General features: G+C 31.7%; 1 protein-coding gene across 22 annotated transcripts in view; it reads right to left on the reverse strand.

Moving 5' to 3' along the window:
• ATRX (ATRX chromatin remodeler) overlaps positions 1-15,694 on the reverse strand; it is a 246,852-nt gene that overhangs the window by 138,041 nt on the left and 93,117 nt on the right. For all 22 annotated transcript variants that reach the window (XM_036226911.1, XM_036226907.1, XM_036226906.1 and 19 more), the window contains 3 exons: positions 8,673-8,806; positions 8,050-8,226; positions 2,617-2,710 (listed from right to left, as the gene is read on the reverse strand). In XM_036226911.1, the coding sequence (XP_036082804.1) occupies positions 2,617-2,710; positions 8,050-8,226; positions 8,673-8,806 (405 nt within the window). The remainder of the gene's footprint in view (positions 1-2,616; positions 2,711-8,049; positions 8,227-8,672; positions 8,807-15,694) is intronic.

Below are 15,694 nucleotides of genomic sequence, written 5' to 3' on the forward strand. Positions count from 1 at the left end.
AATATATAACCTTCCTGGACTGAACCATGAAGAACTGGAAAACCTAAATAGACTGATCAATAGTAAGGAAATTGAAAGTCATCAAAAACAGCCCCCAAAGATGGCTTCACTGGTGAATTCAACCAAACATCCAAAGAAGATTTAACCCTATCCTTCTCAAACTCTTCCAAAAAATTGAAGAAGGGGCAATACTTCCCAACTCACTCAATGAGGCCAACATTACCCCCAATAAAACCTAGCAAGAACACACAAAAAAGAAAATTACAGAACAATGTACCTGATGAGTTTAGAGGCAAAAATCCTAAACAAAACACTAACAAATCAAATACAATAATACATTCAAAATAATACTTCACTATCACTTGGAGTTCATTCTAGAGGTGCAAGGGTGGTTCAACATATGCAAATCGATCAATGTGATACACCACATAACAAAATAAAAATCATATGATCATATCAATAGATGTAGAAAAAGGATTTGATGACACAACATCCATTTATGATTAAAATACTCAGTAAAATCATTACACAAGGAAAATACCTCAACATAATAAGGCCATATATGACAAACCCTTAGTTAACGGCATACTCAACAGTGAAAAACTGAAAGTTTTCCCTCTAAGATCAGAAACAAGACAAAGATGGACCCTCTCACCACTGTTTTTCGACATGGTAATAGAAGTAATAGCCAGAGCAACCAGTTAAGAGAAAGAAATAAAAAACATCCAAACTGGAAATAAAGAAGTAAGATTCTTACATACGCATATTATTGCATATGACATTATTCTATATGTAGAATATCCTAAAGACTCCACCAAAAAACTTTTAGAAATAATTTACAAAATACAGTAAAGTTTCAGGATATAAAAATCAGTGTACAAAAATTTAAAAAGCAGTCCTATACTCCAACAACAAGTTTTCGGAAAAAGGAAAAAAAAATTCCATTTGTAATGGCAACCAAAAGAATAAGATACCTAAAAATACACCTAACAAAGCATGTGAGGGATCTACATACTAAAAACTGTAAGATATTATTAAAAGCAATTGAAGAAGAAACAAATAAAAACATATTCTGTGTTCATGGACTGGAAGAATCAACATAGTCAAAATGACCTTATTACCCAAAGCAATATACAGATTTAATGCAATCCCCATCAAAATGCCGACAGCATTTTTGAAAGAAATAGAACAAGAAATTATCAGATTTGTACAGAATTACAAAAGACACCAATAGCCAAAGCAATGCGAAGAAAAAATAATAAAGCTGGAGGTATCACACTCCCTGACTTCAAATTAAACTACAAAGTGACAATGATCAAAACAGCATGATATTGGCAGAAAAACAGACACAGAGATGAATAGAATTTAACTGAGAGCCCAGAAATAAACCCAAAAGTATATGGGCAACTAATTTTCAGAAAGGAGTCAAAAATGTACAACAGAGAAAGGAAAGACTCTTCAATATATGTTGTTGGGGAAATTGAGAAGCCACATGCAAAAGAATGCTATATGACAGCCTATACAAAAATCAACTCAAAATAGATTAAAGACTTGAATATAAGACCTGAAACAATAAAATACAATGAAGAAAACATAGATACTCAATTTATGGACCTTGGTCTCAGAGGGGATTTGACTGCTATTGGGTACAGGGTTTATTTCTGGGATATGGTAGTAGTTGGATATGGTAGTAGTTGTACAACTTTGTGAATATTCTAAAAACCACTGTAGTCTACACTTTAAAATGTTGAATGTTGTGTCATGTAAATTCTATCGCAATTTCCAAAAATTATCATTGTATACTGCTATTATTTTATATTTCCCTATAGCACATGTTAGTATACTCCAGGCATCACCTGGCAAGCACTAATCTAAAAACAAAGATTTCAAATCTTTTAAAACTTACAAACATAGACACCTATGTAGACATGCATATAAACACTCACAAATACAGATCGCCCACTTGACAAATTATAGAAGGATCATATTATTCTGGAAAAAAAATTTATAATTCTTAGAATGGTTAGTATTATACTAAAATACCGTGCTCGGAAGGAAGCCAATTTTTAAATAATAATTTAGATCAGGAGCTATGTGTATTGAGAGAATACATCTTAATTACTATAATACCAACGGTACTTCTTAAAACCAATAATTAGCATTCATTGACAACTTACTATTGTCCAAGTAATCACTATTATAAAACCCTTTACATGTGTCATCTCACTTAATGACCACAATAATCAATAAAATAAGTACCATTGTAATCCTCCATTTTACAGATGAGTATTCATACAAATAGAAAGTAGTAAAGCCAGAAGTTGGATTGAAGTAATTCTCCTACAGTCTCTCATCTACTACACTGCACCTTCCCACCATAACACCAAAAATTAGTTGAGTGTTTTTGCACATTGAAAGTCCACCTCATTTAGAACCCATAATTCAATCATTCATATACTTATATGTACCTTTTGAAATTAATCATTTTAACAATTACTTTCAAATCACATATTAAATATTTTACTTAACTTTAGTAACAACCATTCTACAAATAATTTAAAGCATGATTATTCAGATTAATGTCTAAAAGTTCTAAAAAATCAATATAATATTTACCTTGTTCTAGGTCGCTGTTCATCTTCAGATTCACTAACTTCTTCACTAACTCCTGATTCCTGAAAATCAGAATCTTCAGAATCTTCACTGCTTACTTGAATAAAAAATATATTAATTTTGTTAAATACTCCCAATACAAATGTAATTCACTTAATTTGTCAATAACTTCACATCAAAAATTAGAGCATTATGAGAATATCTGTAACATATATTAATGTGTATTACATCATATAGATTAGATGAGTTAATAATTCAAATGACATTTATTAAAAAATTCAAAGATATTCCAATTATGATTATAAAACTATGGTTCTACATTAAAATGTAAGTATTAACTGTACATGAATTAACAAAATGAGAACTTATCGGTCAATAAAATATATCCATAATTACCAAAGGTAGATAAAGTAAAATAAAAAGAATTCTGGTTATTCAAAACAAGCAAAGCAGGTTGGCCATAATGAAGTAAGGTCGAATATAGACTTTCTACCATTTATGACAATTAAAAATATGGACAGAATACATAAAGAAATGACCTAAAGACTCCAAAAAGGAAATGACAGCAGGCAAATTAGATACTGAAATCAAAACTTGAATAACGATCCCTATAAAATTGGAGCATTAGAGCTATGAGTGTAATTTCTTTTCCCTCCTTTCTTTCCTGGTTTAAGAGAGGAAGGCAAGCTGAATTCCAAAACTTTGCAGAGGGTGCTGACAGCAAAATTCCAGAAGAATCCCATTTCTAGTCACAGCACTGAGAAGAACCTGGGCCTTACATATCACAAGAATATAACGGGAATTCCCAATTTTTTTCTCTCTAAAATTTTATTTTTCTGCATCAAAATTGTCACTACAACATAGGCATATAAAACTCCAGGAGAATACCCATGTTTCTGGTCAGAGGAAGCCAAACAGTGAAAATACAAGATGAGCCTGGACTATCTTGTGATGTCAGAAAGTACAGCAGTGTTCAAAATATGATGGGACACATGATTTAACTTGAAGGAGCTCCCAATGGCTAAAGCTGGAACAATCTGAGCAACCAAATGAACATCTGGATTATAACTAATAGAATAAAATATCTATAAGTAATGAAATAAATAAATAGGGGAAAACAGACAGCTCTCCCTTAAAATTACTAAATGTAGTAGGTAATGAAAGGAAAAGAAAATCATCACTAGACAAACATCACAGTAATAACTGATTCAGGGAAGATGGATGCTAAAATTAGCAGGCTTAAGTGTGATGAAAAACAAGAGATTTACATAGTCTCAAAGTATTTCCTCACTATGTAGTCATTAAATATGAAAAGAAAAATATTTACACTAGAAAAACCCAGCCAACACCAATTTAACCAAGTAATTAAGGTTAATATTACCAGTAGTAAGACATATTGTCATCATACATACTCTTGGTATGATACAATGAGAAGGATTCAATATCACTTTTGTGGTATTCCTGTCAAAATGCATAATAACCTCAATCTAATCATGAGAAGATATTAGACAAATACCTATAAATGGAAAGTCTAGAAACTAGAAACTAACTCTTCAAAAGTGTCAAGGTCACGAGAGAAAAAATGGAGGAACTGTCACAGATCGAATTAGATTAAGAAGACATTACAACTGAATGCAACTGTGGGTTCCTAATTGAATTCTGAAGCACAAAAAGGGCATTAGTGGGAAAAATAACGATAACCAAATAAAATCTATAGTTTACTTCAGTGGTCAGAAAACATTTTATGGAAAAAGACTGGTGGCAAATATTTTCAACTTTGTAGGCTCTATGGTCTCTGTTGCAACTACTCATCTTTACTCAACTTTGCCATTATAAACACATGAAAGCAGTAACTGTGTAAGCAATGACTATATGTCAATATAATTATAAAAACAGGCAAAAGGTCAAATTTAGCCTACTGGTTTAGTATGCCAACACCTGGTTTAGTTAATAGTATTGTATTGTATCAATCAATGTTAGTTTCCTGGTTTTTATTATACTATGTCATAAGTATAAGGTGTTAAGAGAAGCTGGGTGAAAGGTATGTAGGAACTCTGTGCCATTTTTGCAACATGTCTGTAAATCTAAAATTATTTCAAAGTAAAATTTTCTTTAAAGAACTATCATAACCTGAGATTAAATACAAAGCTCTGTTCTATCAAAAAATTCATAAGAAAACGTAAATACGTTAAAGAATTGCTCTGGGCGTAGAGAAAAATGAAGAATTGTTCACATGATGAAAGAGTTCTGGAAACAGATAATGCTGATAGTTGCACAACAATGTGACTATACTTAATGCCACTGAAATGTACATTATAAATGGTTAAAAGTTATAATTTTGTTATGAATATTTTACTTCAATAAAAAAAAAGCAATTTAAAAAACTGCTAGGCAACTGGGAATTGTGGGAAAACCCGTGTGTCTACATGCAAGGACACAAATTTTGTTAAGCATAATTTTAAGCCCAGTATTAAGTTTTCATCGAATATCAAATATTTTATTTTAAAATTTTCAAACTTACCAAATATTTGAAAGAATTGTTGAATGAACACCTGTATCCCTTCTCCTAAATTCACTTGTTAACAGTTTACCACATTTGCTTTATCTCTCTGTACATACACAAACACTTTTTCGCACTGAACCATTTCAAATTAAATACAGATATCATGACACTTTACCCTTAAGCATAAGGATACTGTCCGATATAACTAAATTATCACACTTTAGAAAAATAACGTGAATTTAATATCATCTATTATAAAGGCAATAATTACATTTTTGAAATTTTCACCGAAATAACTTCTGTAACTTTTTTCAAATTTGGGTGAAAATTAAAGCTCACATGCTGCACTTAATTAAAAAGTAAGCTATTCTATGTTTATTTCTCCTAGTATGTAAAAGTTAGAAAATCATTCAATTTCAAATATAGTAACAATTAGTACAATCAGAATCCATATTAGAGAAAAATACAATAGGATTTTAATTTATCTTCTCCTATACGAATAAACAAACAAAATCCACTAGGGTTATAAATTAACCATGGAAAAGAACAGTAAAAACATAAGTCACAGAAAACATGGGTTTTAATAAAGTATTTTGAATGTAATTGTGCCTACTAAAAGAATCTATCTATATCCTAAACTAAGACTCAAAGACAAAATAAATATTTCTCCTTTTACTGAAGATGCATAGGAATTCATGTTGTTAATGTAACTTGGTAAACAGTTCAATTTCTTTATAGAATCTGAAAGACAAGCTTTTAGCCATGCTGTAAAGAAATGATAAACATTCACAAAATGATGTACCACTATTTATTAATATAAAATGTCCATGACATATTAAGTGTATGTGTGTGGGGAGGTGGGGGTGAGGAACCTCCTCCTCCTCTTGAATGGGAAACTGTTGCTCAACAAAACTTTAAATGTTCAGGACTCCAGGATTTGTTTTTTCTTTGCCCTCCATTTGCTCAACATTACAGCTCCACTGGGCAATCTCCACTATTTTTGTGGTATTAAAAATACACCGTGACAACTCCAAAGATCTGACAGCCATCCTAGACTTTTCTCTCTATAGCAGCTAATAAGGCCTAACGATTCCTATATTATTCAAATCAACTCTCATCTCCAACCATTACCACTTGGCATCAACTATAGCAATATCCTCCAAACACATTCAAAGCCTTCAGTCTCACTGAATAACAGGCAACTAATCTGATCTTATTACATCCTTGGTTAAAACCTTTCAATGGGAAAAATGAGTGGTTGTACTTAAGTTGTGATTCTTAAGTGACAGCAATGAACATTCTTAAGTGACAGCAATGAACATTCTTAAGTGCCTTTATCTAGATGCCATATGTGTTTGAGTTATTCACTTATGAAACGTGTACTTCTCTGTACATATAGTATACCTCAAAAAAATTTTTAAGTGGTAGCACTCTCCTGTAAATACACTAAAAATAATTAGCTTACATATCTCAATAGTTATGATATAAAAAATACTTTTTTAAATTAAAAAAAATTTTTTAAACTTTCAAAGGCTCTCCAGCCTGTAAAGCCTATTGTATTTCTCAGTCGCTTGCAAAAATGCTTTCCTATTCCTAGTGGCAAAGAAGAGTTAATCAGCCTTCCAGGAGTTGGTAGTAAAATCTTCAGCATCTGCCCTTAAGAAGCAAATTTTCTTTGAACTTTTTGTTAGCCAAAATTCTTAAGCAAATTTCACATTTAATTGCTCAATATACCCGTGATTACTTAATATAAGAATGCTCTCCTCCACCTCTCAAGTAAAATGAATGCACCAAAGATATGTACCCATGGGTCCATAGCCAAGTGCTCCAGTTTGAGAAACACAGGCTTACAAGGGTCTCCAGTATCTCCTCTCCGTCTTATTGGCCCAGTCTCATTTCCTATTGTTCCTTTCCCTACTCCCTCCTATAGTCCAACCCTACCATATTAATTGCACCCTCCACCATTTACCACCATTTACCAAACATCATGAAGAGGCTTTTAAAATTTTTTCTCCCTGTTTTGCATTATAAATCTTCACAACACATCTACCTGCTCCCCATTTGCAACTTGGTCTACTGGGTGAAACTCATCTTTATGAAGTCTTCTCTGGGGATAACCTCCCAAACCCCAAGAAGCTAAAGAAATCCTCCTCTGTGTCATACTATACCGTACCTCTGTTATATAAGACATTTCTCATGGTGCTATAATTTCTTATAATATTACTATCAATAATTCTTAATAAACCAATAACTGCCAAACCTGGTTACTTACCAGAATCACATCAGAGACACTTTTAAAACATATGAAGACCTAGGTCCCACCACCACCAATTGCGCTATAATTGGCTTGGGATGTAGCCCTGTCATAGGTATATTTTAAAAACTCCCAAGTGATCTGCATGCAAAATCAAGGAGAAAACCACCATACAAGACAATGATCTTGTTATTCATTTTTGTATCGTCAATGTTTACCATGATGCTGGAAACATGTACGTACTCAATGCAGAAAGATTCAGATCTTTAATGTAATAAAAAATTTTATCTGACTACACATAAGTTTTACATGTAAGTTTCCATAAATCTGCACAAACTAATTACATCCTCTATCTTTCCTTAAGAAAACATTATTCCTTCCTGCAGTTATAAGCAAGCCTATTATTTTCTACATAGCCTTTATTTGTTGTCATATTTATCTTTTTAATCTAAATGTGTGTGAGTACTAAAGCTTAAAAATATTCGTGTGTCATCTCTCAAGTTTCCAGGTTATCTTCCAACTCTACAAGTTCTATTTCACTCTCATGTAAGAGAACAACTGTTGCTAGTGTGCTGATATTTACTAGTTGGTCAACTGTTATAGCAGATATACTTAAATTTCATTACTATTAGTTTATAAAACCAGTATGTTCCTTACATTCAAAATTAAAATGTCTTACCCTTTCTTCTATTTCTGCTTTTGGCTTCTTTGTGCTCTTTAGGCTTCATCTTTTTTTCTTCTCCAGATTCTCCATCACTCATAGTCAGTTTGTGTCTCAAAAGCCTATGCCTGTATCTTGGCTTCTTAGATTCTTCAGAATCTGAATCTGATTCAGAATTGACTTGATTTTTTGCTTCTAAATGAAGAAAATAAATCAGTAACACTGTCAGCCTACTTTCCTTTAAAATGTTTTGTAAAACTATTTTGTTGATAATTATCATGATTTATGGAAAAGATCAGAGCTGTGCACTTACCTGGGTATCACTGATGATACCAGGCAATCTCATACATCAGACTTGATCTATTGCTATTGTTAAATATTGATTAAATATTATCAATATATATTTGTAGATTTTTTTAAAAAGTAAAAAATATTTGCTTTAAAAATCATGTTTATTGGTAGTAACTGAAAAAACATATAGAATTATTACTAGATACTCAAAAAGAACAAGGTAGTAAAGTTTTTAGCATTTTAATAAACTTTAAATGAGTGTATTAAGAAATTTCATGGTCAGATAGTCTTCAAAGACTAAACTGGTCAAATAATCAAATTATGGCATCCTATACTTTTAAGGAGCTCACCCTCAGCTCCTAGGTTTTCTTCATTGTGCTTTCCAGTCCTTTTTTTCCCTTCTTCTGGTTCATCATCTGAAGATCCATCCTCATCAGAAGAAAGATTGGCTTTAATTTCTTCTAATAGCATCTTCTTGGCAATCCTTGAGTAAAAAGACAATAAAAAACTATATATTTGTTGGTGAAGTGTAACAAATGAACAACAAACACAATTTCAAAAGAGAGAGAAGCATGTCAATAGATTTTATATTGTAAATAAAAGACTACCAAAACTATGTTTTAACCTAAGCTACCAACTAAAACTTTTGAAAATGCTCTCAGCACTGATATTGTCCCAATTCTATGTAATTCTGCAATATGCTAAAAAGTCTGAGGGACAGTTCTACTATTTTGACCAATTTCAACTTCATGCTGGATAACCTTCCAATCCTATACTTGCTCTACTGCCATCATCCAATAACTACAATAGCAGACAGGCCCACACAATAATAAATTTACTTAAATGGCATTCCAAGACAAGACTCCACATTAAAGGATTTATTCAACGGCAAAATATATTCTTAGAAAATCAGTATATAATAAACCACTTTATTATGAAACAGTGCCTCGAACTGGGGATAATATTGTTTGCCCCTTAAATTTCAATTTGCTTCATAAATTCTTTTAACCAAATAAAAGCATACACTAAATACAAAATATTAAAGCAATCGGAAAGCCCTAATATTATTCAAGCTAGGGCAAAGAATGGACAGAAGTGCTATTAATTACATATACTATAAAAGAATACAAATATCTTAAATGAGTTTTCACTTTCCCAAAAAGAAGACAGTGCAATAGCCACACTCGTATAGAAATTTTTCAAGATGCTCCTCAAAGACCAACTTACTAATGAAAAATCAACTGCTAAAAGCATAAGCACTTCTTTCATTAATACCATCTTATGTTAAAATGTATTCCTAATAAATTTCCATGTTTACACTAAAGGAAGACATCTTAAAATATAAAAGCAATCATGCAACTTTTGTTCAAGACAAGGTGTTTTACACCTGAGTGTCCTTTCAATACAAATTCATAAATCACAGTAACGAAGGAATGCCTTATAAAAAGGTTCAAAAGAAAGGTGGCATGATTCTCAGTTTTCCATGAATTAATTTCTATAGGATAAACAGCTCCTCTGCAATCTGACTGATTCTCTAGCTCAGGCAAAAACTTGCAGCTTGAATTATGACCTTTTGTTATTTTTGGATTTGAAACTCCTCTTTATATTTCTTAACATGCACTCACTCATATTTCAGTCAAGTATTCATTCATTCAATATTAGGAAATGTTTATGTGTTAATGCCTTAATTTTATTTGAAAAGTAGAACATTCATTACTATTTATATTCAAAGATATATGGCAATGGCACCTAAACAGAGTGAAGCAAAAAATAGGTAATCACTTCTACAAATGTTTATTCCATGGCTTGTGGTGCTCCCCTCTCCCTTAACAGTGGGATCATAACACAGAGAGTCACCAACTGCTAAAGGAAACCACAGATTAGTTTGCATTTCTGAAGGTTTCTGCCCTCATTTGCATTTCAATAAAGTGGAGATTAGATCACTTCTAGTTTAATTCTTACTGCAGTTGAGTTACCAAAGTTGCTTTCATGGTTTGCTGACTTGGATTGCACACAGTAAACTTCTTAAAAATGGAAACTAACACAGAATTGCCAACTTTTCATTTTGCAAAGAAAAAAATTTAAACCCAAATATTACTTATTTTCATCGTTTCATAAAATAAGGACTATTACAACACACCCTCCACAAATTAGGAAACAGTTTCAGAATAAAAGGTGATTTGTTAAATTTAATAAAAGCCTCTTTCTGGAAAAATTCTCTAAATCATCTTTAATACATACCATACATCACTGTCATTTCCCATGGACAAGAAAAAATTTTCTCAAACCAATTTAGGCAAAACCACTGTTATGAAATAATATGAAATAAATAAATGCACATGAGTACGTATGTGTGCGCACACAATGTAAAGTGTTGGATATTAAATTACAAATAGAAAAACATAGTACACTTGCAGTTACAAGATCTTATATCACCATTTGGGTAGTGGAACAATAATAGACAAAAAATACAATTATTAATATACTCTAAAGGCTAGTAGTTCAATCGCCTGATTTCAGTTTGTATTTACAAGTTCAAAAGTCTTAAGTGCCATATTACCTATAAAGACTCGATTTTTAATTGTAAGAAACTACATAATTTTTCTTATTTCAAACTCTAGGCTCCTAAGAATATGTCTACTAAACAAGAGGTCAAAATATGTAAAACTACCTAATTCATACTCAAGTTCTAGATTGTCATGAACTAAGAAATATGATATACATGAGATAAGATACAATTTTATATCAACAAATAAGTCACATAATAATAAATCATGGGAAATGAAATGAGATCTGAAGAATTAAACTGAAGAATTAGACACACTGAAGAATTACACAATTTATCAACAACCTTCTTTAAGACCATAACATACAGAACAATCAAGTCACTTTAGAAGCAGAAAAAAAATTACAAACTTCAAAGGATAGTCATTTTTCTCCAAATTGATAGTTACATAGAGAACTATAGAGATCCCTATGCTTTACCTAAGATGTTTCAGATTTGCCCTCTAACAATTTGCATAAATTATAACTAATGGCTCAAGACTGCAATGTCAAAGGCCCATTGTATCATAAACCCAGCCTATCACATGACCTGTACCTCGAAGTTATAACTTAATTGGAAGGATCTAAGGGCTGAGGCTGATCTTCAACCTCAGTAATCAGCAAACATGTTGAGGTGAGTTATATACCATCTAAAAAGCCTGCTGTGAGATGCTTTAAGGGAAACTCCACTACCTTAACTCTTGAGTCATGGGCCACAGGGACTCTAAGGACATTATCACTTGAGAACCAGCTCAGGCTGGCAAAGCATCATTTTGGGCGCCTCAGCTGGACCCATGCTGGTATGCATGTGATGGATGTATAGTTATGATCCCTAGTTGATATTGTTTGTTCTGAAGTTTCCTTTCTTGAGGCTTTCCAGGACATTTCTGAGAAAATCATCCAGACAACAAGGTACTGCTCCTGGAATCTCAATGCTCAATATTACATCTTGGGGCAGGTATAGCATCCAAAAGCAGTCACGACTCTATAGCAGCATTACAGGCACAGGCTGTGCCACTCTGTGGCAGAAAACCTCCTGGGAAGAGCCTGAAGTAATGGAGCCACTCCTCCATTCCTGAAAGGGAGGGAAGGAAGAGGGGGAGAAAGCAAAACAATATGGGAGGGAGGGTAAAAAACCCACAAACAATGATCAGAACTAGTGCATGAGATAATAATAGAATCCCAAAACCAAACAAGCTAAGTCTTCTAAATCACATAATGAATACCAAGATAATGCCTTATTACACCTTCATCTACTGAAAGAAAGCAAAAATAAGGAATGAGCCCAACAATGCAAAGACAAGCAATAAGAGTGTGTGCGCACATGTGAGAGTGTCTGTGTCAGAGTGTGTGTGTGTGACAGAGAGACAGAGAGAGAGAGAAGCCGCCTTTAGTAATTCCGATCCTATCTAGAAAGGAAAAAAGTAATATCGGTTGTTTAAACACTCAAACAGAAAAATAAAGTAAACCATCTCTTGCTGATAGGCAAATCCAAAATTCAAGGGTCTCTTGACAAGGGAGCTTTAGAGAAACAGCCATTAGAAAAGCAACACAAAATGTTAGAACTAGAAGAAGAGGCCTTAAGAGTCCAATTCTGTCATTCTACAAATGAGGAAACAAGCCTAGAGAGGGGAAATGATTTGGCCAAAGGAACAAAGCTAGTTAGTAGCAAAGCCAGAAGTAGCACCTAAGATTCTGAGTACCAATCTGCTATTAATTTTACTGTGTCAGTGCTATACTCTCTACTCATTCACTACCTCTGTCCTAATGAATGCTTAGGCAAATATACTATAGTAACATTCTTAAAGATAACTGTATTTCACTGATTCCAATATATGTATTTAGAAATGAAAGAATTCAAGCTTTGATTTTGAAAGATTAAAAATAAAAAAAGGGTGTTCTAAACATCATTAGTCCAGTATGCTCCATCTCTAAAATGCACTGATAGGACATCTCAGATATATTCTGCATCTACTGTTTTATATTTTAAGAAGTTCTGAAAACAGATTTGAAGAAAACTGCTAAATAAAAAATACATTTTTGAAGGTCAAAATACTGTGCGTCCTTATACAAAAGTGACAACTTTTTAAAATTGTGTTTTTATATTTTGTGCACAACATCACAAAAGGATTATTAGTTAAAAAAAAAAACAGAATTCTGAATAAGACTACAGGATTAAATATATGCCCTTTAGAGATACAAAACAACTGTCTAAGTATATGTAGTGCTAAAACATAACAATATATTTAATGAGTTGATACATAAAACAATTCAAATGACCACAGCCAAAGAATGTTGAATATTTTTCATGAGAACAGAGTGGTGAACACATATTCATCTAATAGAGTGAGTCTTTTGTTTCATCAAATGTTATGTACTTCAGGATTAAGAATAAAAAATTAAAATTAAACATTTTATAGAATTACTATGGAATTTCTCATCTTCAAAATCTGTAATAGTACTTTTGAACTCTTTGGTTCAAAATTAGTATCTTAATATGAAACTTTCTATAAAAAATATGACTATGGCATAATAATCTGTATCCCAAAAAATGGTAGAATTCATGAGATAATGATGAAAATCAAAAAGTTAAACAATGTTTTGAAACATTTTTCTTAGTCATATGTCCTACAAAATGTTTGCAGTTAACAAAAACAGCAATGTTTTCTTTTCAGTGAGAGTACCAGGAAAATTAGTACCAAATAATTTTTTTTCAAAAAAATCATAGGAATAGTAAAATAAAAGCTGTATATTAACCACAGTTTATTAACAATTTATATCAAATTATAAAATGTATATTGTGATTTTATGAAAAAATCTAAGCCAGTTTTAGGGAAAATGTTAATAAGAAATAATTTATTAACAACATTGACACACATTTAGGAAATCTGATTATATTAAAGAACTAGTTTAATTTTTTATACCTGAAAAGTAAAAATGACTTACTCATCTCATTTTTATTTTTAAATTTCAAAGTTAAAGACAAAGGGGGGGCATATATGAAGGAAGAAAAATGAATTATTTTTGCTAACAGAAAATCCACACTCTTTGTGGGGGAGCAGAGGAGAGATTTCTCATTTTCTGAAAGTCTCAATATCACAGAAGAAGAAAGGAAGGCAGAGAGATCACCAATACTGACCATATTTCTCTCCTTGCTGAGAATTCCAGCATAAAGAAAGCTGGTGGCAACTGCAACCCGTTTAGTTATCTACAAACAGATCTTATCTACTGGTTGGACACCTGCATTATACTTAAATGACTAAATACTTATCTGTGCTATAAAGACAAAAAAAAAACCCTGAGAATTACCTAAAAACTGCCATTTAAAATCCTTAATGAAATATAAAAACAAGTGAAATGCTTCATTTAAAAAGTTATCTTTGTTTTTCAAGCACATAAAGAACCAAAGCAATTTTGCTAACCAAACAGGACAACCATAAAGAAAAATTTTTCACAGAAAAATACTATTCCAGAATTAGCTAATTTATATAGAAAACAGATAAAGACACATACAGAAGAACATTTGGAAAAGTGTTTTAAATGTAAACCAGGTGAAAGTCATATGTTGAAGAGACCTGAGATAAACGCGTGCCATTAAATCTTTGTTGAAATCAGATAAACAAACAGTAAATATCTTCATCTGTATGAACAAAATCCAAGAATCAATCAGTTCCCAAAATATGCTGGATTAACAGTACAGAGTCTTCATCAGAATACCCACACCAAGCTAATAGGGAAAAAGCAATCATTTGCATATTTTCCAGTTTGAAAAGCAAAGTATTATCAAATTACAAAATAACTGCAAAATTTTAAAGCTATGGTGTAGTCCCACTATAATTAAGTAAACTTCTATTAATAAAGGGCAATTCCTTTAAGCAACCTCCACATCAAATTTTGCTTCTATAAAAAAAAATTATTTAGCCCTGCTGAGAAATTATGAGGAAAACTATGGAGTATTAATAGACCCAATTAAGCATTCTTCAACAATAAAGTAAATATATATGTATGTGGCAAGGGAGGGTTATCCATATAAAAATCTCAGTTTTTAGTCAAAATTGAGGTTAAAAAAATGTTTATTTAGAAAAAAAATCTAGCAATCTGTTTTTTTGTCTCTTAAAATCTCAGTTTTAAATATTTTTCACACCCTGTAAAAAATACAAATAAAGAATAATCCAAAACTAATTTTTTCAGGGGGAATAGACTCTTCAGCGATCATTTAGTATGCAATCTCTAAAGACAAGCCTGGTTTAATGATCCTCAACACTAATACTGTTAAACTTGAACATACTACCATCTTGTTACTAGGCTAATTGATAGTGTGGGCATTAAAAAAATATAGGACATTATTAGAAAATGTTCAGTCAAAATATCTCAATTTATATTGAAAACAATAAAGAATCATAATGTGTTTTCAATACCAGCCTAATTATAGAATTACAATCATAATTAAAAATTATGTGGATAAATGTCTTTTCAATGAAAAGAACCAATTTAAAACAAAACTAATAGGTATTCAAAAGGAAATGTTAACATAATGGTACATTCAAATAACTGACTTTAAAATTGTGTATAATGTAAATAACCTAACAAAATGTTTGGTATTATTATATTCTCTCTTTCAAAAAGTACACAGAATCTATGCTATAAAATATGAAGTGATTTCTCAGTTATAGAAACTTCAATAATAAAGTTAGTCTACTATTTATACTTTTTCCAAAGAGCTCGACCAAAAAAAGTAATAAAAGTTAAAACTGTCAACCAACCTATATATTGTCATTGTTTATTAAATAAATGCAATTATATAGAATTAATTTACAAATTAGATCCC

This window comes from Rousettus aegyptiacus, unplaced genomic scaffold, assembly GCF_014176215.1.
Source record: "Rousettus aegyptiacus isolate mRouAeg1 unplaced genomic scaffold, mRouAeg1.p scaffold_m13_p_9, whole genome shotgun sequence".
NCBI lineage: Eukaryota > Metazoa > Chordata > Mammalia > Chiroptera > Pteropodidae > Rousettus > Rousettus aegyptiacus.